Source organism: Thunnus thynnus, chromosome 23 (genome assembly GCF_963924715.1).
Source record: "Thunnus thynnus chromosome 23, fThuThy2.1, whole genome shotgun sequence".
NCBI classification, from domain to species: domain Eukaryota; kingdom Metazoa; phylum Chordata; class Actinopteri; order Scombriformes; family Scombridae; genus Thunnus; species Thunnus thynnus.
In genome coordinates this window covers 19,082,348-19,107,804 of record NC_089539.1, presented here as the reverse complement: position 1 = coordinate 19,107,804, position 25,457 = coordinate 19,082,348, and the positions used below count along the sequence as shown (strand labels likewise).

The following is a 25,457-nucleotide window of genomic DNA, read 5'->3' as shown; positions in this document are numbered from 1 at the left end:
TATCATCACCCTTATCACCACCACCATCCGCCAAAACGACTTTGGCCTGCTTAGGGTCCAACTGATTCGAAGAAATTCAACAAATTTGATTGTCTTTTTGACATTTTACCAGCTTCCTCCTTGTTGCTGAGGGTATCCTAATTCAAATCACTGTAGCATCTTTTCAGTTACCCTGCTGCATCTTCTTTGTCTATCAACTCCTTCAGTCCACCTTCTCCTACATTTTTTCCTTCCTGCCTGGTTCACCACAGACGATCCTGGTTAGATCCACATACACAAGCACACGCTATCCCTGAAAGCAGCACTGGCACCTACAAGGAGGATGCCACAAAGCCTGAGAATAGAGAGAGATGCCTGCAGGGCAACTGACATGACAACGCCGCTTGTAACCATGGCCTCCCACTTTCTCTGAGTCAGAGAGACAGAGAGGGGGAGGGGGATGGGTAAAAGAGAGGTCGTAGCCTGGCTGACGTTGTTGGAAAAGGGTGAAAACCAGCGTAGGACTTAACAATGCGCTACCCTAGATGGTCTTCCGCCATGACGCAGAGGGAGAGTATTGAACATGCACAGACTGACTTAATGTACCTTTCATCATTTAACTTAATGTGATGTGGGAGGCAGGAGGCATCGGAATGGAATCAACATAAATCCTCCGGCCTTGCTGCTTTTGCTTTTATAAAAAAAAAACAAACAGTCAATTATGTTGATTGAAAATCTCTGCTGAAGTGGAAAATCAACTGAAATGTTAAAGCTGATGAAAGATGCAATCGCTCCAGCCTGTTTTTTTTTTTTTTTTTTGCACTTCCTGTGTTTGTCAAGAGAGACTCTCAAACCCAATATACAACAAATTCCCACTCTCCATCATTTCCAGCTGGTTAGCTCTTCCAGTCATCTTGTCTTGTGTCCTTCCTTTCCCATTTGCAAGGCTGATTGACCCTGACAACTCATTCAGGCTGATTCAGTGAGACTAACGCATAGTCCCGAAATCCCCCCCCCCCCCCCTGTCATTGATAAACGTAGCGGAGAAAGACAACCAGCTCATCAAACTCTGTCTCTTTGTCATTTAGCCCAACACTGCTGAACAGGCTCTTTTCCCTGCCATCTATTCTTCATATTGACAGCCGGTCTGTCTTCTTTAACAAGGCTGATTCATGTTCGGTAGATTCTATTGACGTAAAGTAGAAGCTCAGGTTTGGAGGGGGGGACTTACAGGAGAGTTTTTACTTTACAGATATGATTAGTATGTCCACCTTGTCAGGCCTTATATTGACCCACCAGACTGAAATGAGCTACATCAAATATGTGTGCAAAGGAAGGAATCATACCACAGATAACACAAGGCCTGGACTTGAAAGGGCATCTGTAATAATGAAATGTCACAGAGGTGACTGTGATCAAAATGAGCGACAGGCGGTTCGGATTTATAATTCAACCTGTGTTTCATGGATCTTCCTAACATGAGAGCCTGCCCAAACCCGTTCCACTCGGTTTTCCCAGTAAACTAGCGTTCGCTTCTTTTAACTCGAGAGCATTTAACACTGACGGATGACATACAGGAGAGAGAGCTTTCAAAATGTATTAAAATAGGTAAAATATTACATAGCTATCAGGAAAAAGTAGAGACTTTATAATAGAGGGAAATAGTTCCTGTTAAAGAATCATACTGGTGGTTTTGCTTGTTTTAATAAAGTTACAAACCACATATACTTTTATGTTACTGCTGCACATTCAGTACAGTATTTTAGATTGATTAATGCACTTTTTACTTCTACTGATTTCACTTTAGATTCTGTATGTTATGAAAACCTACTTTAAGATCTTCAGAATTGCTTGAGATGGGTAATCAAAATTATGTATGTTGCGTTCATGGTTAGATGTGTGCTGAGATTTGGGAGGCGGCTGCCAAAAAGCATTGCATTCAGGAGTGATGTCAAAAGAAGTCTAACCAAAAGGACAGAAATCTGGCATCTTCTCCAACATGCTTACTTACTTTTTGACAGAAGATGCACAAATTTCACAACTTGGAGCTCCCAACAGCACATGAAACCACAAACCAACCACCATACATGTTATTGACAGGCATAGATAACACTTACAGTACTGTGCAAAAGTTTTAGGCACCCTTGATGTTTAGATTCTTATCCATTATGCAATACCATCAGGGAGGTGTCTGTCGGTCCCAAATTTATTCATGACACGACAATGACCCCAAGCATACAGCTAGAGTCATAAAGAACTATTTTCAGCAACAAGAAGAATGATGAGTCCTGCAACAGATGGTATAGTCTGGCCCTCACAGAGCCCTGATCTCAACATCATGGAGTCAATCTGGGATTACATGAAGAAGCACCTGAGACGGCCTGAATAATAAATCCACAGAGGAACATCTTTCTCCAGGATGGTTACAACAACCTACCTGCAAGTTACCATGAAAAACTGTGTTAAAGTGAACCGAGGTGAACTGCTGCTGTTTTAAAGGCAAAGCTGCTCACAGCAAATATTGATTTCAATTAAGTTTCTGCTGTTTACTCAACTTTGTAAGAAGTTAATTGATCAATTAAAACAGGTTATAGCAATATTTTTGTAAGCATTCTCACTTTACTTTTAGTGCCTAAAACTTTTTCACAGTACTGCCTGTCTTTTCTTAACTGGATTACTTACTTTAAGTTTCATTTCACACTGAAATGAATATAAATCAGTGGTTTTCTAAAAGGTAGGGCCAAAACATATTTGGGATAAAAAGTCCAAAATATGTTGGAATATGTTTTGGAAAATGGTTGGCAGCAATTTAAAGTGCAGGTACAGTAAGTGAGTTGTAGTAAATGGGATGAAAATTACAAAAACTATGATCATTAAAGTGATACTGAAAACATTTCTTTTTGTGCCTGTTCAAAGGCGACGGTATAATAGCGGGATGTCATGTGTGAGAGAGCAGATCATTTGGAAGAAAAGTGAACCCTGCTGTTTTAAATGCTTTATCTTGTCGCACACCTACATGCAAAAAGACTTTCGCATATCAGGCTGTTATAGTCAGCCTAATTGCTGCTTTCCCACTGCGATTCCCTTCCACTGTGAGCCTGTTTCTCCTAACTGTTTCTGATATAAACAGAGCATCGGAGGACACAGCTGTTGAGAACTGTAATATTCCACTACTTCAGCTCCTTTAATGCTCTACGTAATAACAGTAATAATCTACAGTATGTAATGGCCAGCACTTACAACCTGTTCTCCAGCTGGCTCAGCACCACAGCGAGAAACTATTGTGTCATTGGTTCTCACAAACCTGTTATTGACTATAAACCATTGTCAGCCTCGCTGCTGCCCACTAATCCCAGGCCATCTCTGATGTCTCATCTTTGTTGGAGATATTGTCTGCATCTTTGCCTCTTGGCAAAAGGCATCTACTGCTGCTGGGGCTTTTTCAGAGGTTTTTTTGAGAATCATTGTCATTGCACTCCAGTGACTGGCACTGAGATCAGTCAGCCGGTTGCTAGACATGCAGTTGGTGCCAGGATGTGCCAGGATTTCCCGAGCAGGCCAGAGCAGAGCAGAGCAGAGCAGAGCAGAGCAGAGCTGGACCCAGTGAGAGGAGAAGACTGGTCCATTCTTCTTTTCTGTCACTTTGCATGATGTCAGGCCTTTTACGTAATATACTGTCAAAAGCCTTTCCTCCTAATTGGTGTCGTTGCCAGTGTTGGTGAACTTTTCTCCTATTATGACCAGACACTGGCTGAAAAATTTATGAACTTCCACATTAATGAAATAAAGCTTGTGATGTGTTACCAAGATAATTCTGCTGAGAAGATAAAATGAAATTGGAATTTAATTATAGCAGTAAATCATGTATTTATTGACCTGCATTTCATTTATAACAATGCATCATATTTTATAAGCTGATCACATGCTTTGTAAGTAAAATCATTGATCTGCTGAGTGACTACAGTTAAATGAACGTAGTAAAGTACAAAGTACAATATTTTCTCTCATATGTAGTAGTTAAGTACAAGTATATCAACATTCGACAGTGCAGCACTTGAGTATACTTGGGTAGTTGTACAGTGCTTAAGTAAATGTGCTTCGTTATTTTCCATCACTGCTTGACTAATTACTACCTTGAAAGTGTGTAATGTGAAACAGCTAGAAAGGTCACATGTTTCATTTCAAATAGTGTCATAGTCACAGTTCCTCTTTGGTTATACAGTTTGTATTTGACATCAGCTGTCATGATCTTCTAAACTGTCCTTGAATAGTGTTTGGAGCCGATGCACCTTCAGATTTGGCTCTTTGGAGCTGTGTCTGTCTCCAAAACTTATGTTCACACAAACTAGTTTGCCGAACAAGTCTGCAAAGTGTTCACTGTCAGTTTACCTCATTTGTTTTCCTTCCTGACAACTAAAGCACTTAACATTTTTATATTTAGCTAAACTAAACTGAACTAAAAGGTTTGAGAAATATTGAAATAAATATTGAAATAGTCAATACTTAAAGCGTGACTTTAGCGTGAGACAGGACGTGTTCACTTTCTCAAAACCATGATCTCTCCCTTACCAAGTGCTTCAGTAGCATAAATCTAACAAAAGATGAGCTGCAGGACACAAACCAAGGTCTCAGGTGTCAAAGTCGTGTGAGCTGTATGCCCAAACATTCACCCCTACGCACGACGTTTGCAGTATAACACAGGATGTCGAACTGACCTGGAAAAACATTGCGAATGTTATCCAAGCAACAATTATATTCCCTCCCACGTCCGCTAATTGTCTGCTTTCATTCCAGGAAAAATGACATGTTCACTTTGTTTAAAATTGTGTTGCAACACAGAGGCTATCATGGCATCTGTCATCTGTTTCTCTGCTCCTCAAAACTCATGTTTGCTTAACAAATACATGTCAGTACAGTGCTACGTTATATCACAAGAGACAGGACACTAAATATACAAGATCTGTGGTTATCAGCCAGTGCGGCGGTGTCATATAAAGTGAATGCTATTGTTTGCTTTGTACTCCGTCCTCCTGATGAATGTTGTTAAGATGATGGATCATTGGGTGGCTGTTTGCCTGCGTGTGAATGAAAGCATTTTAACAAGAGGCAAAAAAAACAAGTACTACTGTTTATGATTCGCTCTTTATTCCGTCCCCGTAAAATGTGATTGAAACCAATCTCTAACAGTGATTTGCTTAATTAAAATTCAGTGTAATGAGCTTAGCAAACCTTCAAGTTAATGAAATGCTCATAATGTTTTCCGGCCCCGTGATCATTTAAATGCTCCGTTTGAATTTTTCATGCAGTCAAAAACTCAGTTTTGCTGTTTAGCTCCGGCAGTAATAAGGCAGAACAATAATCTCTGTCATTTTCATTATGCTGCAGTCATTTGTTTATTGGAGTAACACAACAGAGACATAAAGGTACACTCTCCCACTTTTTGTTGTTATATTATTTTTGTTTTCATAATTCCTCATTGCATCGACCCTGACTGAACAGGTGAATGTTCACAATTTTATTAAGACTGTCTTAAAACAACAGTCGGGTTCCCAAATGAACATTGAAACAGGTTTTACTTGCTGCAATCATTCCTCTTGTTGATACTGACCATTAGCGGATCCTCTCCAAATGTGCTTAAAAAGTAAGTAAGCACATTTGGAGGACAAAATCCATTTTGAGCAAAGTGCATTTAAATGTTTATTCAGCCATCTGAGTTAATAAAATAAAGTGGATATCTTCCGCATTTACGGTCTTTTTAGTAAAAAAAAAAAAAAAAAAATCCCTCTTTGTGTCTCGATGGAGGGTTTTACTGTTCAGCTGCAGTGGAAAGATAGTAACAAAACAGGGAACTTGGCACTAAAAAGACAGTAACTTTGAAATATATTGACTTCATTTGACTAACTAGGATGACGGAAGCCTCGTATTATCTTCAAATAAAGATTTTGTCCCCCATCACTTACATTGAAAGTGCATTATGAAGGGATCTCTTAATGGCCTGCATGAACAAGAGGAATGATTACAGCAAGAAGAACATGTGTCAATATTCGCTTGGGCAGACTATTTGCTTTGGCTTGACTATTGTTTTAGGACAGACTTGAAAAATTGTGAATCTATCTTTTAAAACAACAACTCCAAGGGAAAAAATGTCACAGTACTGAGCACACTACATCTGATTGAAACCGCAATGAAATAGGACCATAAAAAGGAGTGCAAGCACCAAGGAGGTCTTCAAAATAGAAAAAAAAAAAAGAAAAGAAAAGAAAAGAATCTTGCTTCTAAACACATGAGTCATGTCAGTGTTTACAGACCCTCCCTTGACAGTGACTCACCTCTCTAATGGCTGTGCAGAACTCACTCTGAAGGACCTTCTTCAGGGACTGGAGCTTGTGACCGGGAACATCACCCGACTCCTGCAGCTTCTCCAGCAGCTCGATAGCCCTGGCAACATCTGGCAGAAAGAGAGAGAGAGGGGCTGGCTGTGACTATATGTGTGACTATATCACGCCAAGGGGACAGAGTGAGAAAACCACCCCCCCCCCCAAAAAAAAACGCCCCATTCAATTACATTAACAGCACAGCCATGAGAAAGGTGCTAGAGCGAATCAATGGGTGGGATAATGAAAAGAGACTCAGTCAAGGCCAGAAGGGGCAAGAAAGATAGAATAGCAATCCCATCCATGGATCATTTGCGTTGGCTTGACTCTATGCATGAGAATAAAGGAGAGTGGGAAAAAGTCAGGCGCTCATTTGTTCAAAGGTAACACTTCCTAGTAAGAGTAGGCACCTCCGGGCATTACAAAGCATTTACACTAAACTGTAAGCCTTAAGTTAGAGGCTACGACTCTGGGGTGTAGTGAGCGCTCCTCCACTAATTAGCCAGCACCGAATGAATCCGCCAGCTTGCCTGATTAATTTCTCGCTCTCTGAAACTGGCAGGCCGAATAGAGATACATAATCGAAGGACAGGGAAGTGATTTGGTACTCAATCACTGGACTTGGACTGTTGGGTCAATAACATGTTTTATTCAGCTTGTGTGTCCAGAGATGTGTGACCACACAAAGAGAGATGGCAGTTTTACAGTGGAGCTGGAGTGTTTTTTCCCTTGTTCTTCTTTCACCCCAAAATACACTGGCGTGGCTTGCTGTTGCATGCAGCTAATGATTACTTTCATCATCGGTTAATCTAGTAATCCTGTAATCTATATAATCTCAGAGAATGATGAAAAGGTTCATCACAAGCTCCAAGACCAATTGTAATGTCTTCAAACTGCTTGTTTTGTCAGAGCAGCATTCCAAAACCTCCAAAATGCTCAATTTATATTGGTATAAAACTGATTAAAAATCACACAATCTCAGCACTACACATATTGAATAAATGTTTTAGCTCTTTAAACACCACTGAAGATAGCTATCTAGTTATTTTATTCAATACGTTTTTTTTCTGCAGCAAACAGAAAAAAATGCATCCTACTGATAGCTGAGCTGCTGGTTTAGATTCATGTCACCCCACCAAGCAACAACAGCATCTCTTTTTAAGACCCTCCACAGCCCAGACCACACTTGGCTTACCAACAGGGATTGATCAATACAAAAAAAGGTGCAGCGCACACATACATGTTCTTGTTCATTACAGCACGTATGTTCTGCATCAGCAAATACACAGCATGCAAGAAAAATATAATAATAATTTCGATAATTAAGTGTCTAAGTCGTTCACGGAGAAAGAAAAAAGAAAGGGTTTGCTGCTTTTTCCTGCTTTATGTCATTTTAAATTGAATATATTTTGGTTTTGAACTGTTGGTTGGACAAAACAAGCCAATTAAAAATGTTACCGTGGGCTAAACAAAACAACAGGTTCATTTATAATGAAAATAACTGTTAGTAGCTGCCCTAATCAAAAGCGCACTTAATATGAAGGGCCTTATGTGTACACAGTAAAGGAGAATATACCTCCAGGAAATAAGGTTTCTTTGTAACAGGTAATTAAGAAAAATAACAACATAACCTGCTCCTCTCCGGCACTGTCATCTTACTACATGTTGTACCAGTGTCTCTTTTCACAGAAAACCGTGATGCCCACAAATTATGCTTACAGACACCACACACACACACACACACTGATATTGAATTCTGGGAATATAGAGTAACTCAATAAAGCAGATGGCAGACAGAGGAGCTTTTACTGTTTGCAGACCTGTGGGAGACGAGAAAAAAAAAAGAAGTAGTGTGGAGCTCTGACTTTGTGAATACTGTATAAGGGCCATAAAAAGGAACATGTGAAACACTCAAAAGATCTTATTGCATTTCCCCCCTTTATACTACATATGGAGACAATGAGAACGCCTCTCAGAAACGCCGATGCCTGTTTCTATTTCGAGTGCTCCGTAATGATGCTCTGCAGATTATATCGATCCACTTGAAATTGCAGGTTCAGTTCACGTCGACACCGGTTACGGCTTTCGAGAACTAGTCCGGTGAGAGTTGTATTGGCAGATGAGAGCCGGCAATGGTGCGAGTTGTCGGGATACTGCTAATTAGCCATTAATCAAACTTCTCTACTTGGAGTCTTATGTATGGACGGTTACAAGTATGTGTTGATAGAATTAAACACATTCATTTTTGCACGTAATTTTTCCCCTAACTCACCTGTTATTCCCAAACCAACTAGCATGTGTGCGTTCCTGCCACTTCCAATCACCTGATCCCCACAACCACTTACACACCTGCTTCTCCATCCCAATTCCCTCCTGTTATATATACCTGCCCACTTCCATCTGCTGTACTCCTTGCCAGATTGTCAATTGGGCCATCCTTTTGCCATTGCAAAAGACACATTAATGACAGACAGATAGGAAGGTAAAGGTGCATACAGGTTAACGACATGAAGAACAGAGAGATTAACTGTAGATGTGCATGGAGCATGGAGAAGATGTGCGGTGAATTATTGTTGTAGGGAAGCAGCCGTGTGGAGTGAGTTTAGGCATAGAAGTATTTGAATCATTGATGATATTTGTGGCAGGAGTAATAGTTGTGTTAAAAGATTTAATCACTGTGAGACGGTGAGTTGTTTTCCGTTTTTCCCAAGTTAGTAAAATAGTTTTCTTGGCGATAGTTAGGGCTACAAGTAGAGGCGTTGTGGGTTGTTTTCGTGATCTGTCAAGTATAACCAAGTGTTGTACTGGTGGGCAGAGCCAGAGTGCATGGAAGTAGTGGTCAGTCGTGTTAAAGGTACAGTGAATGCATATGTCTGATCCGTAAAGTTGTTCCGTCAATGACTTTGTATTGAATTAGTCTCGTGTTAGTGTCATTATTGGCATTATTGGATCTTTTTCCCATTTATTTATTGGAAGAAGTACGGTGGAGTCAGCGAAAGATAAAAGTTTGTATAATCTTGACAGAGGTTGTTTGAGATAGCGATTTTATTGATGTTGTCTAGTAGGGATGGTGGTTGAAGGTTGTTATTGGATGTGCTGGTTTTTGCCTTGATTGCATGCTTTAATCGATTGTATTGTAAGCATCGCCCATTCCCAATACCATAATCTTGCATTAACTATAAGTAATGTATTATTTTTGAAGATATTTCCTTCCCTTGGTGCCAGTCATGGGTGATTTGTTAATGAGAAAATCTGGGTTGTGCCAAATGGGTGTATGTGAGCTAGGCGACATTGTGAAGTTTGTCGTTTTATTGACTTCCCACCAGGCTGACGGAGTTGTGGCAATTACGGTGTTTTTTAAGTGCTTGTGTTTTTTTTAACAGTGTTTCTAAGGAAGGCTAGGTCCTTGATTGCTATTTCTTGGCATTCTGTTTGTTCTTTATCCAGCCATGAATGATGATGGTGGGTTTTATGAATCCATTAGGTAATATATTGTAGTTGGTATGCTGCCCTAGTTTTTGACTGCCTGCCTGCCTTTTTGAAACTCTGCCAGCTTGTTTATGCCCCCTTTGTACCTGGTTGTCTGCTTTGTCTGTTTACCTGTTGTTCACCTTTGCTTGTCTCAATGATCAAGTAAACTTTGCATTTAATTCATCCGCCTTGTCTGCCTTGTTTGAGTCCACGCTTTGCTTTACTGAACATACAGTGCAGGTCGTACCATAAAGGAGTTTACATCTTTTTTTTGTGTTGACAGCCTACAGTGCATGCATTCTCATTAGGAAGACTCTGGTCAGGATCTGGACTGAATAACAATTTAAGTTGGACAAGGAACAAAATTGAAACACAACCTCATCTGGACTGCTTTTGAGTGATGCATAGCTATCACTTCACCTCAGCTGTCATCATTTATCCGCCCACTAGTCGCCAGAGTTGGTGACTGGAATGAAGCAGCTCTGATTAATATAGTAAAATGGTTTGTTAAAAACTAGCCAATACAAAAAAGAAAGGTTGACAATGAAAAACCTCCATTTAGGATAGCTGAATTGAGAAATAGAGGTTCATTTTGTTCAAGGGAAGTACGAGACAATTGTGCTTGATTTGCAATGAAACAGTGGCCATAATAAGGAGTGGGAATGCAAAACTCCACTACAACACCAAACATGTCTGTTTTGAACGAAACTATCCCAAAAACACTGTGGTAAGAACGTTAAAACTGAACCAGCTGAAGTCGTGATAACAAGACTACTGAAGAATAATTGTAAAATCAAACATTTTCAACAATGAATGCAGTGAACTCAAATTACAGCAGACATATTAATGAACACTTACACCAATGTCTCCACCTGGCCATTGCACCTTTTTATGCTTAAGGACTTGGTTACACAATGAAGGTGTCACGCCTCCCTTTAATACAGAAACATTGTTCATGTACAGACTTCTGGAGATTTTCTACTGAAACATCATCATATAATGCACCCTTACCCTTTGATGCACTGGAAATGTATTAAGTGAACCTCTATGACTCATATTTGAGTACCCTGCTGTAATGGAAAGGTTCACCCAAATATGACAAAAAACATATATTCTCACTTTCCCCTCACAGTATTTCACCCTGCACATTGTTTTGCTTTTATTTGTCCAGGTTTTGAGATATCTGTCACTGAGATTTCTTCCTCCACCCAAAAACAATGGAGATGAATGTAATTTTGTTTTGGCTGCTCACAGTATTGAAAAATTACATTTAAAAAATCCAACAGCAACATTTCTTTCCAGAGACAGTGTCCTAGTTACTCTAGATTATCCACAGAACTCACCCAAGTTACGAAATATGTGCTTTCATAATTTGGCTGGACTGACCCTTTAAACTTTTAACAATAGGTAGAAAAACAGAGATTTGTTCACATCCATGTGATACCACTTACTGTATCTAACTGCAGATTTTCTTGAATATTTTCATCAGAAAAAGAAATCCACCATATGGGGTTTTAAAAAGCTAAAACATGCACAAGTATGTTGTATTAATATTTCCTGTCAAAGTGATGAAGAACATTGAATCAAAAAGCATTCTGAATAGCTCATAATGAGCAGGTACACTTCTCAGCAGCAAGGGCATCGGTGTAGGAGGTTTATAAGCATTTCTTTCTCATTAAACGGAGGTCAAAGGCCATCCAGGAAGTTTTTTTTTTTTCCTCTCTTTGCCACTATTTGCTTTCACATGCTCATTAGCACCATTTTCCTTATCCACATCAAGGACTTCGACTAGGCGTTTGGAACTTAACTTCAAAGATTAATATCGCGGACATTTCTGATGGCGCTTTCATCTCTTTGATCAGAAGTGAAACCTGCCCATTTCCTGATATAATCTTTCCAATGTGAATTAGGGTAATTTTAAATTTCTTAAGCTTTGCATCAAACAGAGTAGATGCACAGTTTAAATGCAATGAAATGTTTCAACCTTTACCTACAATGTGATATACTCTCATGTCCATTTGCAAGTTTTATCCCCATGTAACAGCACAGGGGACACAGAAACAGTGATTACATGACAATGTAATTGCAGGTGTCCATACAAAAATGAATGGTAATAAACGGTGTACAGTTCTTTGGTTCTCACTCAGCAGCTCAGAGGTAATGAAATGTCTGCTGGTGCTGTATTAGCAAATTTTCACTTTACTGCTCCCAGTGATATCTTATCTCACACCCAGAAAATATGGCTGTGAAGATGTTATGCTCTGCTGTTTTTCATTCACAGGGGGAGATACTGTTGTGTGAGAAAATGTGTAAACAAATCCAGGTATGGTCTTAGTGTGGCAAGAAAACAGTTCTGATAAACTGGAACATGTCTGCTGGATTATTTCTAACAGATTAAATAGTTTCCCTTTTTTTTTTCATGTCCTCAGTTCTACTCTGCAACTGAAATGAACACATTTCTGTGTGCTTGATGTAAAAGTGGGACATGAAATGAGCTGTGTGACTGATCAGAGGGTTGTAAAAACCCAGGGGACAATGCACTGAAGGGTGATTGCGTTCCGTGACAAAGCAGCTGAGATGACTGCAGGGGATCACAGTTACGTCACATTAACGGGAAATGATTCTCGAATCAGATGTTCATTGAAATGACATATTACATTACCTAACAGTCTGGCAGAAAAAGAGAGAAAAAAAAAAAAGCCCCTGGATTTGCACTCTGATAACACTGACATAATCGCGGGCGAAAGACCACACTCCTCTCATGTTATACCTTCAGCTGAGAAAGAGGGCTGACAGAACAAATGAAGCATAGTTCAAGATAACACCAAGTATGTGCTCAACACCCACATGGTGCGCCTGTTATTTGCACGAACTATGAATAACTTCAGCTGGAGGGAATTGCAGAGAATGAGATCCCATCCTTGACTGACCAACTCTGCTAAGCAATAACAACATGCATGAACACCTCTGGATTTGACATGTTTTACAATATGTCAAAAAAGAAAACACACACACACACACAAACGGTATTCTAACCACTGCATTACTATTGACTTGACCAATGGTGGACCAACTTTAATCATACATAACTTATGATGATCTTCTAAACAATGATTCAAGGCATCAGTAAAGGGGTCATACTGTGTGGTGAGTACATTTACTTTTGATGACCTTAGAGTATATTTTTTGCTGCTAGCACTTCTGAACTTTTACTTCAGCACAATTTCGAATGCAGAACTTTTACCTTGAGCTTAGGACTGGGCAATGATTTAGTAATATCCTTTATCATCTTTCAGTGCAATCTTTTCACAAATTTTTGGTGTCCAAATTAGATTCTGAACAAACATAATGAGTTATTGAAAGTTATGTTTAATAAATGTAAAGTATATTGTTTGATATTATGTATAAAAGTTCACTGCAGTGAAGATCAGATTATTGTTTTATATGTGACTTTGCATACAGTGTGATGTACTGTCTGTTAATACTGAAACAAGGAAAGAGTCTATAGACATGCTGGCGGCTCTGAGGCACAGCCGTGTCATGCTAGTGTCAGCATGATGACATGCTGATGTTTAGCGGATATCATGTTTACCATGTTCACCAGCTTGTTTGCATGTTAATATTTACTGTGCTGATTATCACTGAACACAAAGTACAGCTGAGGCTGACTGTAATGTTATTTGTTTTGCAGGTATTTTGTCATAAACCAAAGTGAACAAATCAAAACTTTGACCTGATGATGGAGCTTTAGGGAAAGTTAAAGAATAACCAAAGTTATCACACTTCATCCTGAGGGGGACGTTAATGTCTGTACCAAATTTCACAGCAATCCATCTAATAGTTGCTTTTATATTTCAATCTGGAATAAAGTGGACCGACCGACCTATTTCCAATCTACTTCAACCATGTCACCAAGCCTTACACAATTTTCTGTACCTTTAAGCTTTGCCTTTTGTCTTCCAGCCACTGATTAATCCCAGAGCCTGCTATTCCCTCCCTGCCCAGCAGTTGGCATCAGCATTTCCGGACCTCTATACCCAGTTGCTCACCTGTTCCCAATCCCCTCATCAACCCCCATGTACAAACATAACCCCTTTCCCTGAAGTTCCTTGTCAGATTGTTTCTTGTCAAACCCATTTTTGGACTTTTTGCCTGCCTGTCTGTTTATTCTGATTGACTGCCTGTTTACATCCCTTGCTTTTAAACCCTTGACACAGTAAACCTCTGCCTGTCTTACTGTCACACACAGATCTGAACATTTGTGCAACCACAAGATTCAGGCCTGCTCTAATCACCATTTCACTGGAAATGCAGGGGAGAGAAATCAACATCCAGTGCTTTATTGTACTATACTTAAATCTTCACCCATGATCTGCTGATTTGGCTCCAGGGGATGCAGCGGGTCCAGATGTGCGCAACATATGCACAAGGTTTCAACTCTGCCTCAGTGAAACCTACTCGACTTTCACACTGACAATTTTGTGTCCGCCAAATTTAGCATATCTCTGCAGCAAACACACTGTATGCAAATGGGTCATTCTCACTGTGTAGTTTGACTGATTCTTTTCCATAGAAAAAGAAAAGGGAGCTGCTTCTGCTGCTGTATCTAAATGAGGAGGGTTTTTTTTAAGGAACGGTGACACAAGAAAAAAAAAACATCTTTCTTTCTCATTATCTGCAAAAAAAGAAGTAGCAAAGTTTTGCAATGTGCAAAAGGAAAATCATGAGCAGTAATTACAGAGTATCTTTTGATGTCTGGGAGAAGTTGTTACACCAGTCAGAGTAACTTAGTGCACGCTACATCAGGATACAGTTACAGTGTAATACACTGCTGCCATATTAAGTAGAGTAATGACACCAGCAGAGATCCTGTCAGCAGTTAATTTCCCTCTGCTATACTTAGGATGAGATTCTCATTAGTGATACTTACTGATTAAATGAGCTAAGTTTAATGTGAGTTTTTTTAATTACGTGACTTGTCAGGACTTCACTAATGCCTTTTTTGAACAAAGTTTCCATTGTGTGGTGATGATGGAGTGACAATATTAACGTTCATGACTGAATATCCTAAAACCAATATTAAAGTACCATTAAAATCCCTAAATCCTGTTCTCTTTTTTTAAAAAAAATAAAAAAAACAGTGCAAAACCGCTGGCATTCTCCTCTGCTTTTATGCTCATGTACTGTTCAGTTCAAGGATTTCTAGGGCTTCAAAAGGAATAAAAAATATTAATGAGGAGACTGCCTCATTTTCCCAAAATATTTCATGCAGTATTTCTTTTATTTTTCATGAGATTGAATGATCCTGAATGGCTGTACTGTACTGAGTCAAAGGCCAGAGAGAGGTGTTTCAGGTTGGATTGAGTTTATTGACTGGGAAGTCATTGAAACATTTCTTCTCTTTCTTACTCTTGAACATGATGTTCAAATGCATCGCTAATCATTTTTGATAAGGGAGCATGTCTATTTTTGTTGTCAGTCGCCTAGCAACAGCGTTCATAAGACTTCAATCACTTGAATACCAGACATATAGTGTACTTGATTTGTCGAAGATATGACCTCATGACATCAATTTGAAAGCAGAGCTATAAAGGGAGTGCGGCAAAACAAGTCAGCTAGCAATATATTCAACGTTAATGGACTTCAATGACTTTCTATTAAAGGATTACTACACTGTTTCACCATGCAATGAGAACAGCACAAGAAACAGCAGGAACCAAAGAGTTTTATGTGTGTTCAATTAGTTTGGAAGGACATTACAGCACACAATTCCTGAAACACATAAGTACTTAATATAAATGTGTTTTGCTGTCCGGCAATGTGTTTTTTTCATGTGGAGATCTGTACAAATACCAATGACATGTCTCATAAAGACATTTACAGTGCAGCCCTTGTTATTTCATTTTATTTGACATTTTCAGCTGGGAAAAAATCCTATTTTGGCGTCAACCTCTCAAACAGAAAAAGCTTTATTATTGTTATATTCCTAAACACATCAGGGAGACATACACCATACAAGAGGTGGGCTATAGATAAAAACTAAAACTAACTAAAACAAACCAGAATGCAGTGCAGTAATGGGAAATGTTGTGTTTTCAGTGGGCGACTGTGATGGTTCTTTGCTTCTTGGAAAAAACTCACTTTGCTATTACTACACCTAGACAGCTACGCGGATTGAATACAAATTCACCTCTCTCTCCCTAAAAGTCCAGAAAGGTTTACTAGGAAGTTAGTAAATCACTAATTAAGGTAGAAAAGACAAAGCAGAATTAAAGGGGAGTTAGTACACCAGCAAAATACATCCAGTTCCAGAGATAAAGAAGTCATTTCTTGAAGGAACTAATCACATATGGATTATAGCAGTAAACTTTGAAAGGTGGAATCTTCCTTTAAAAAGGTTCATTTACATTCATCATAACTAGCAGTGTAATGTACTGCATCAGCCGTGTAGTTCTGTCTAGTGACTTTTTCAGCTCATATATCATACAAAACCTAATTTTTCACTCAATGTTATTATGATGATGATGCACAATTTCATTATGTCATTAAATCCCACAGTCCAATGCTCACCCAATCACACACCTATAATCTGTATCCACACATACTGGGAATAAAAGGTCTCTAAAGTCACTTATTTTCAATAGATTCTACAAGAATAATAACATAATATGCAAAAATGGAAGGAAAATGGTTAAAAATGATTGTAGCTGACATTAGCTGTGTGGCATGATTCTCTGGAAACTCATTTCCCTGAGATCTTCTAACATCAGGCTGTGACTAAAAAAGGTCATCCTCATCATTCGCTGATTAGACTAAAGGCACAGAGCTGAACAAAGCCACAGTGGCACGTAATGAAGGCTTCAACGTTCAACAAGGCTCAACAGCATTGTTGTTGTGATCTGTTCGCACTGGGCAGTGCTCCAGTTTTCTGCTATAATTAGTCCATTTACAATAGTGAGCAGAGCTGAGTGTAATTCATTTTCAGTACTTAGAAGTGTCATTTTGACAGAACTGCAGTGATGTAAATAAACACGTCCACATCAGTGGCCGAGCTCATTAAACCACGTAGTTATGAATAAATTTCACAAACCCTGTAAATATAGGAAAATGTGAAGATCCTCTTTTTTAATTTCTTTGTTTGTTGGCTGAAATTAAAATTTTCGCTTCAGCAGATCAAAGGAAAGGCTTCAATGACCTTTCTCTGACTCCGCTCCTACCTTTATACCCTGGGAGATGCTATCTGGATGTCATGCATGCTAAAATAAATTGTCCTGAAAAAGCCTTGCCATCTGCCACTGCCACTTTGACCCTACTGTCCTTGGTGCCCTTGGCAACTCTCATGCTAATTCCACCCATAAAAACAGAAATCATCACACTCTGAATGAGTAAAATGGGACAGCAGGGTTTTATCAAACAAGTCCTGTCCCCATGCCAAGAGAATTAGCTCTAATTTGCCCTACTGCGACGATCTCCTCAATGCACAACAAATAAATCACTCCTTGAGGGCTAATGGCTCCTGCAGGAGCCTGTGGTGAAAGCAGAAACTGAAAACTGCACTCTCGTTGTCTTCTTCATCCTCGCTAATTACTGGACAGTGCCACTCCAAAACAATGACTCTATGAACCTTTATTTCTTGCTTAAAAGTAGGTTGTTTGCAATGTCAACAGCTGTGAGTGACGTCAGCTTGTCAGCGCCCCTTTAATCCTTCAAATCACTGGTGTGACTGAAAGCATGTGATGGGAATAAGGTCGGGCCTCACATCAGTGAACTCTCTATGATCTCCCAGAAAGAAAACATGGTCTGGGATCTCAGTTGCAGTTATTTCTTTCAGGCTATTAAGCCCATGAGGCTATAAACTGTATAGATTTTGTTTGACTCACAGGATCTTGTAAAGAAAACCCAGAGTCATACTTGAAGAAGTAAGGGCTTCTCTCAAGAGTTGCCATTTTTAACTGGTATTCAAAAGTCTCCCAGGGGACAATGCACTTTCTCAACAGAGACTCTGTAGACCAGAATGTGATGCAGCTACTGTATAAGATGTTGCATTCTGTGCAAGGAGCACCTTTTCCTCAAATTGAAAATCTATTGCTTTACTGCCCTTTCTAAGGTATCACTGCTCTATTCATCCTTCACTTCATACCTGTTCAACCAACAGCTGAATGCAACAAGTTTGCAGCTCTGTTTTTAGGGTTGTTGAAAGTAATTCTGGGAGCTTTGCAGCTTTCTTTCAATCATACATTGTCTACATGAAAACTATAGTTCTGCAATTATGGGATGTATTAATACAGATTGTGAGCCTTAATGTACTTCAGCTAATATATGTCACACATTTAATGAACAGTAGAGTCAAATCTCATTTAGGTTAGCTAGTTTCCATCAAAATGATGTTTTAGCCATGGCTCCATAAATGGCAATGTTGCTCAGTCTGTCGCTGCACCACTTTGAGTTATTTGGGGTTTTGAGTGAAATATCTCAACAACAGAAAGCTATTGGTCGGTTACAGCAGTTACAGAATTAATTTTAAATTGTGAATGGCTTTGCTCCATCTTATCTATCTGACATGGTTAAGACATAAGTGCCTGCTAGGTCTCTTAGATCCTCTGGCTCAAACCTCTTGACTGTTCCTGAGGTCAGAACTAAAAAGGCATGGAGAGGCAGCCTTTGTTAATTAAGCCCCAAAAGTCTACCTGAGGGTCTGAGGGGCTCTAAATGTGTCGACACTTTCACTGCCACTATGAACAACTGGGTAGATTGCAATGAAATTTGGTGCAGATATTCATGTTTCGTGATCCTTTCATTTTTCATCTAGCGCCATAACCAGCAAGGCATTCCCATCAGCCTCAGCTGTGCTTTGTGGTTATTGCTAATTAGCAAACATTAGCATGCTAACATGCTAAACTAAAATGGTGAACATTATATCTGCTTAACACCAGAATGTGAACATTTTCATTGAGAGCATGTTGCACTCTGGTGTTAGCATTCAGCTGTGTGTGGCCGATTCAGTCTTGTTTTATCTCACTTTTGGTAAAAAAGGATATATGAAAGTAGTGTTGAGATTCACCCACGAAGGCCTCACCTCTCACTACTTCATGTGGAAAAAGGTTGTCATCTCTGGGACATGCCTATTTGTAGCTCATGCCAGCTCTACAGAGAATGGCCAGTTGTATAATATATACAGGGAAATCCATTGTTCCTGATAGGGAGCTTACTTATAACAGTCATTTCCTCTGACAATAACAGGAAGATCAGTGATGTAAGACCTTTTTCATCCTGCTGCGACCCAACAAGCCAAATGGGAGCTGTGGAAATGAACATCTCTGTCCGATCCCTCCCCGCGTGTGTGTTTGACAAACTCAGCGACTCTGCAGCTAAAGCCTACTCCCAACAAGAGACAAGAGCACCTTTTCATTAGCAATTATAGTGTTTTCTCCAAAGTGACAGCAGCTGAAAAAAGGGGAGCCAGTAATGTTGCCTCTCTCTCTCTCTCTCTCTCTCTGTCTCTCTCTCTGTCTAACAGCTCCAGCGCGAAACTATCATTACTACTTCCCGTGCCGTTACAGCTGCCAGCCGCTGACTGGTTGAATTCATGCCACAGCATGTGAATATGGATCGGACCCCTGCGCACAGGCTGAGGTCACATTTGAGTCACTGCCCCAGCAAATGACTACGATCAGATAAGGCTGGGTGCTGACATTTACTGAGATATAAGACATTTATGTCAGCATCTGTGCTTTTAAAGCTTGTTTATCGACACAGCAAAGCCCCTCTCTATGATTCTAAAGCGTGAGTGGTGGGTGGGAAAAGCGTGGGTCGTATTGTTTATCTGTTTGCTTGGTGCAATCTTTGGCTCATTTGATTAACTCTGCACGGTATAGCACTTTTGCACGCAGCAGATTGTGCATCAGTAAAGCTTGACTGCTCAGAAGCATTAAACTTAAGTGAAGAACAAGTTGCAATTAAGCACATGGACTTGAGTCAAATTCCTTAAATCAGAGAGAATGATCAATCGTGACTAATTACTTGGATTTTAAATAACAAGCAACATCAGTCAGATTGATATACACCATAATAATTTACTCCCCCACCTGATAAATGTATTTATAGTCACCTTCTGTGGCTTGGAAGTGGCTGGGGAGGTGATGATGGCTTGACTTGGCACAGAGGAAATAACTAAGGTGTCTCCTTTCTCTATATTTGACAGCTTCCATTTCCTATGCAAGACTTGTGCAATATTACATTTCGCCAGTGGATATGCATTTGGTCTGAATGTAAGACTGGGGATTTTTTTTTTTTTTTTTTGCATCTGTGATCTAAAAATAGACACTTTTAACAAGTCAGTACAGGGATTTATAGTAAGTCTCTGCTTCTCAAGAGTGTACTATAATATCACATTAATGACATTACTAAAGAGATTCTTAAGCTTGCTTTAACCAATTGAACAATATTCTAAAATGAATTGTCGGACTACAGCTGTTGAGAATGAAACAAATGCTAAATGATGTGAGAATTCATCCTGGAGGAATTATGAATGAGGTCAGGGGGATGCACAAATATGTGTTTAAGTCACATGGCCTACAATTAAATACTCTATCTCGGCTCTTACTAAACGCTGCCTGTGGTGCATATGCATTAGCAAAACAGGCTGGGATATAATCACAAGATATAATGAGCCCTTAATTACATTTTTTGCATTTGGTATGTTTCCAACAAGTAGGTACAAAAAGACCTGCGTCCTATTCATATTTGCTACGAGAGCATCAACCTGTCTTGCACCTGCACTGATCAAATACAAAAGTTGTCTCCTATCTGATAAAGTAGATTTTAATGCTTCCGCGACTCAGTAGCTGAGGTATGTCTTTTTTTTTAATTTTTTTTATTTATTTATTTATTTATTTTGTTTATGGATGACAAAGAAAAAGCGAGCTGTAACAGGATAATATTACCGAGGAGGTTACATAATATGGATGGAAATAAACGAAACGCACTGTGAGCAGTGTAAGCATGTCCATTTGTCAAATAAATGATGGTGAATTAATATATGTGCCCAAATAGACCCAGAGGAAACAAGCGCTCCATTCTGCAAAACGCACGCACAGAACCGACAGGCTGGAGAGGGTTTTTTTTTATTTTTTTTATTTTATTTTTTATTTATTTAGAATAGCGTGAGCTCATATTGCCTTGAAATAACGACCTGTGCTGGCAATCGGTGGGAAATCCGAGCCGGATACAAACACCTGGATCTACCTCGGGTTGCTACTTCCTTGTCGAAGTTTTCAAATCAAGAAAAAAAAAAAGCCCTTTGATAACAAACACAAATTTGTAAAGCAACGAGCGCCTTACCTCGATCCAGAGTGAGCGGTTGGACCACTGTCGCCATGTCTGCTGTTTACTGGAGACTGGAAAGACTACCAGAGCTGCAGCATCACACAGGGAGAGAGAGAGAGAGAGAGAGAGAGAGAGAGAGAGAGGGGAAGAGGGAGAGAGAGTGAGCGAGAGGGCGAGCGAGAGGGAGAGAGAGAGAGAGAAGGAGAGGGAGGTTGGGAGTGGTTTGGAGGAGGATTAATCTACCTCCATCCTTATAATATCATCACCTGGAATTGTTTGGATAGGAACAGCAGTTTTACACGCACCCACGCACACACACACACACACACACACACACATATATATATATATATATATATATATATATATATATATATATATTGATTCAAGATCTCCTCGACATAATATTAATTTACAGTAGATAGTACAATAATTTTAAAACCTGTGGAAAATATTTAAACATATTAAGAAAAGTAAGATTTTGAACATTCTGCTAAAATATCAGATTTTATTTGAGTTTATTGGTAGAAAGGCACAGATTAGCCAAGAAAACAGATTTAGAACAAGCATCTCATTTTAAAACTATTGGCATTAATCTGCTGCTTTCACTCCTTTCCAAAGTCTTTCTACAAGATTTTGGAATCCGGCTGCTCTCACAAGAGCGGTTGGAGACAAAAACTGTTGTCTAAAATATTGTATGTTGCAGCATTAAGATTTCCCTTAATTAGTATTAGGGCCTAGCCCAAAAGTATAAGGATATGGAGTCCACATACTTTTGGCCACATAGTGTAGCTCATAGATCAATGTTCTCTCTAACTTACTGGACAATATTAAAACAATCGAGGAGGGACGACACACACAAAAGGAGGAAAAAAAAAAAGATAAATTTAAACACAGAAAACCATCTGAGGTAGCTCATCATGTGAAACATCACATTATCAACATGATCACATCACTACAACTGATAGCAGGCTCAGTGGGGTTAGGGAAAAGACTATGTCAACCCATGTCAATGTTGTTAATGATTGTAAGAATAAGTATGTTTTGAGTCTAGATTTTAAGATTTCAACAGAAGTAGCTTCCCTGATTATAAGAGGTAGCTGGTTCCAGAGATAGGGAGCTCGGTAGGAGAGCGCTCGACTGCCTATTGATTTTTTTTCTTGATTCTAGGAACAGTAAGACATCCAGCATCAAGTGATCGGAGCGCGTGAGGGGGAGTATAAGGGGTGATGAGGTCAGAAAGATATGAAGGTGCAAGCTGGACTTAAGACTAAATGAAAAAACTTGATTCCACAACATGGCTTCACCATCTGCAGCGGTCAACTATTATGTTTTTTGCACGCTGAATCTCACTATCATGTGCACATGTGTGTGTCTCTGTGCTTGCACGTGCAGATGCTTAGATGCTTAACCGTCCAATCCATTCATCTATTGCACTTTTAGAGATCAGTTGATTGCAACCACTTGCCATTAAGGTTTATTGTGAACTGCTGAGCCATGCTGCCTGTTATCTCCTCTCTTGGCTACGTACGCTGCATGCGGCCCTGATAGATAAGAACTGAATGATGATAGTGAACCTTAGTTGAAGGGCTTAAGGATTATGTGTTACCACAGAACACAGCCAAACTGACTCTCTTCATTTACTGTAGATCTGCTGCCTAATGGTGCCTGCTGCTGTGGCATATCTCATACATGGCTAGTCATTGCACTTGACAGAAGCAGTGCTGAACAAGAACAAGTAGCAAATCCCTGGTTAGAGGGGGGGGCAGCATGACGTGTCACATGGCTCGCAAAGCATGACTTCGCCATGACAAATGTGAGCTGTAAGCATGAATACACACCTGAGACAAGGACTAATATTTTGGGGGGTTTTTATGTGCACAGCTTCACGCCACATTCCCCGGTATCATATAGACAGTAAAATCATTTGAATCTCATATGTCTTGCCTCGCATGAAAAGAAAAATCACTTAACCTATACCCATTTGGGAAGCAATTACCTCACTCCTGCTTCACTTCAATTCAAATCGGCAGCTACGGGATAAATGAAATTTTAAAAATGTAAAATCGATGCGCCTGCTGATTCCAGTTAGATTTAATTTTCATCATTTATAAGCATTTCGGGGAACGTTCTCTCATCATAATCTTCTCTGTATATGATTGAAACCGCTACTAAACCTGCTCACATCTAATCAACTGCGCACAGTCCATATGTGCTGGTGAATTCCAGCCACCCCTATGGTCCCACCCAGCTGCATGCAGATGTAAACTGGTGGTAAGTGGTGGTGCTGGAGGGACGGATGAAGAGGGAGACGGCTTAGAGAGCGCACAGAAAGAGGGCACAAAGAGATTACAGCCTCCCATCCATATGGGCTGGAATACAGTTCTGCTTTTTTTTTTTTTTTTTTTTTTTAAGAGGTGGGATTACGCTGCAGTGCTCTTAAAGCCCTTTAACTGCAAGTGAATTGATTTCTGAAAGGCGTCCACTCCCGCAGAAGGAGATGCAAGAGGCCATGTAGACAGAGCAAACTGCACTCAAGTATGCTTGTCTATCAGATTAAAGCTCTTACTGTAACATTAGTCAGGTCCAGAGCTCCATTTAAAAGCGGCAATTCCCCATCAACACTCAGGGAAAAATTCAACAGGTAATATCATTTGACGGACAACATGTGTGGGATGCTTTCATTGCCTTTCTGTAATTCTGCAATGAAGGACGGCAGAGTGTTGTTTCACTAAATGAACACATTGGTCCAGGTAATAACTGTTCATCCTGTTCTTGTTAAAAAGGAACATTAGGCAATTCATTTTGATAACTGCTGACTCTAATCCCTGCAGTCTGACGGTTATCTTTGTGGCATGTCACACTGGAAAAGTCCTGGGAAAAAAAAAAAAAAAAAAAAAGCACATGGAAATTTACTGGTGACCTGATAAAGACTTGAAAATCATGTTCTTATGTAAATGTTTGTGTTGTGGTTTTTCTTGCTTGTGACAGACTTTTTCTTCCCCACCACACAGCAGCCCTGTTTTTTTTATTATTATTATTACCGAGCTCCATCAGGCAGCGGCTGACAGATAATGAAAGTACATCATGTAAACATGTGGGAGGCGAACTGGCAGACATTTTAATAAATTGATTCGCAATTAAAAAGGCAACTTGACAAAAAAAATATACTATTTTCTTTGCAGCAGCTGCTAAAGAATTGCAATATTCACTCACTATATTCAAGGCTTTGTCTTTATAGACTGTTATTATGGGTGACTGCCACATACTAATCACTGCTTTGGGATTTAAACCTCTAATACAACTTTCTTTCTAACCATTAGGCTGCTGACGCCCCCTTCAGGGAAACAGCACCCACTTACTTTGTCAAATGGAAATGACCCAAAAGTAATAACACTGCTCATTAGTTTTCTTGTTTTTTGCATCTATCAGCTATCGGTGATTTAATATCATTTTGTTTAAAAAGAAAGCTAACAGGATGGGCAGCATGTTATTTTACTACTGAAAATAAAATGAGAAAATTCACTGATGCTATGCCATAGCTCACTTAGCATTTTAGCTGCTCGTGGACTGATTACAGGACATTTATATTCATATTACATCCTCATATCCCACTATGTCAAATCTTTAAGAAATAACTGTTAGCCTTGAGTAGCATAGATTAAAGGAATAATCAACAAAGCATAATGGCTTTTACCTGGATTTACATCATCAGTGTCCCTATTGTATTTTGCATGTTCAGTTTTAGGCAGTTTTTTAAAATAAATTCAGTCATCTGTAATAACCTGAAATGATGTATCACTTATTTTAAAATAGGGATAATGTTGACTGGAATCACTCAAGAGCTCCTCTGCCAACCGCTGCGTCTAGAAGCCATTCAAAATGTGAAACAGCAATCATTATTTTCAAACTAATTTGATTATAAATCCACATTTAGACACTCTGCAGGGGAAAAAAACATTGACTGGAGATTAATCATTTGTAGATAAACTCTGGTAATTTGCCTCTGACTGTTTCTGAAGGGCAGCTGACTGATTCCTGCTTCAAAAGATTCACACTCATCACATCAAATCAAAGAATAGGGCAGGACGGAGGGTCCTGATCGGCCTTTACAAGCCGCTATTAGTTAATGCTCCGTGCACGTCCGGTGCCAGAGAGCGTAAGAATGATACATATTCTGCCAATAGCATCTGTACTGCTATAAAAAGAGTTATGGCAGCATCTGAGGGGAGTAGTGATTTACAGAGACCTTTTGGCTGAACCAATTACAGTACAGGAGGAGAGGGAGGCATCTTTTTGCTGTCAGAG

The 25,457-nt window shown here is 39.5% G+C and overlaps 1 protein-coding gene across 2 annotated transcripts in view; it reads right to left on the bottom strand.

Annotated features, from left to right (window-relative positions):
• Positions 1-21,279, bottom strand: part of lin7a (lin-7 homolog A (C. elegans)) — a 36,574-nt gene extending 15,295 nt beyond the window's left edge. For both annotated transcript variants that reach the window (XM_067581441.1, XM_067581442.1), the window contains exons 1-2: positions 21,165-21,279; positions 6,309-6,427 (exon numbers count right to left, since the gene is read on the bottom strand). In XM_067581441.1, coding sequence (XP_067437542.1) covers positions 6,309-6,427; positions 21,165-21,201 — 156 coding nt within the window. In that variant the 5' untranslated portion in view covers positions 21,202-21,279. The remainder of the gene's footprint in view (positions 1-6,308; positions 6,428-21,164) is intronic.
• Between the last annotated feature and the right edge of the window lie 4,178 nt (positions 21,280-25,457).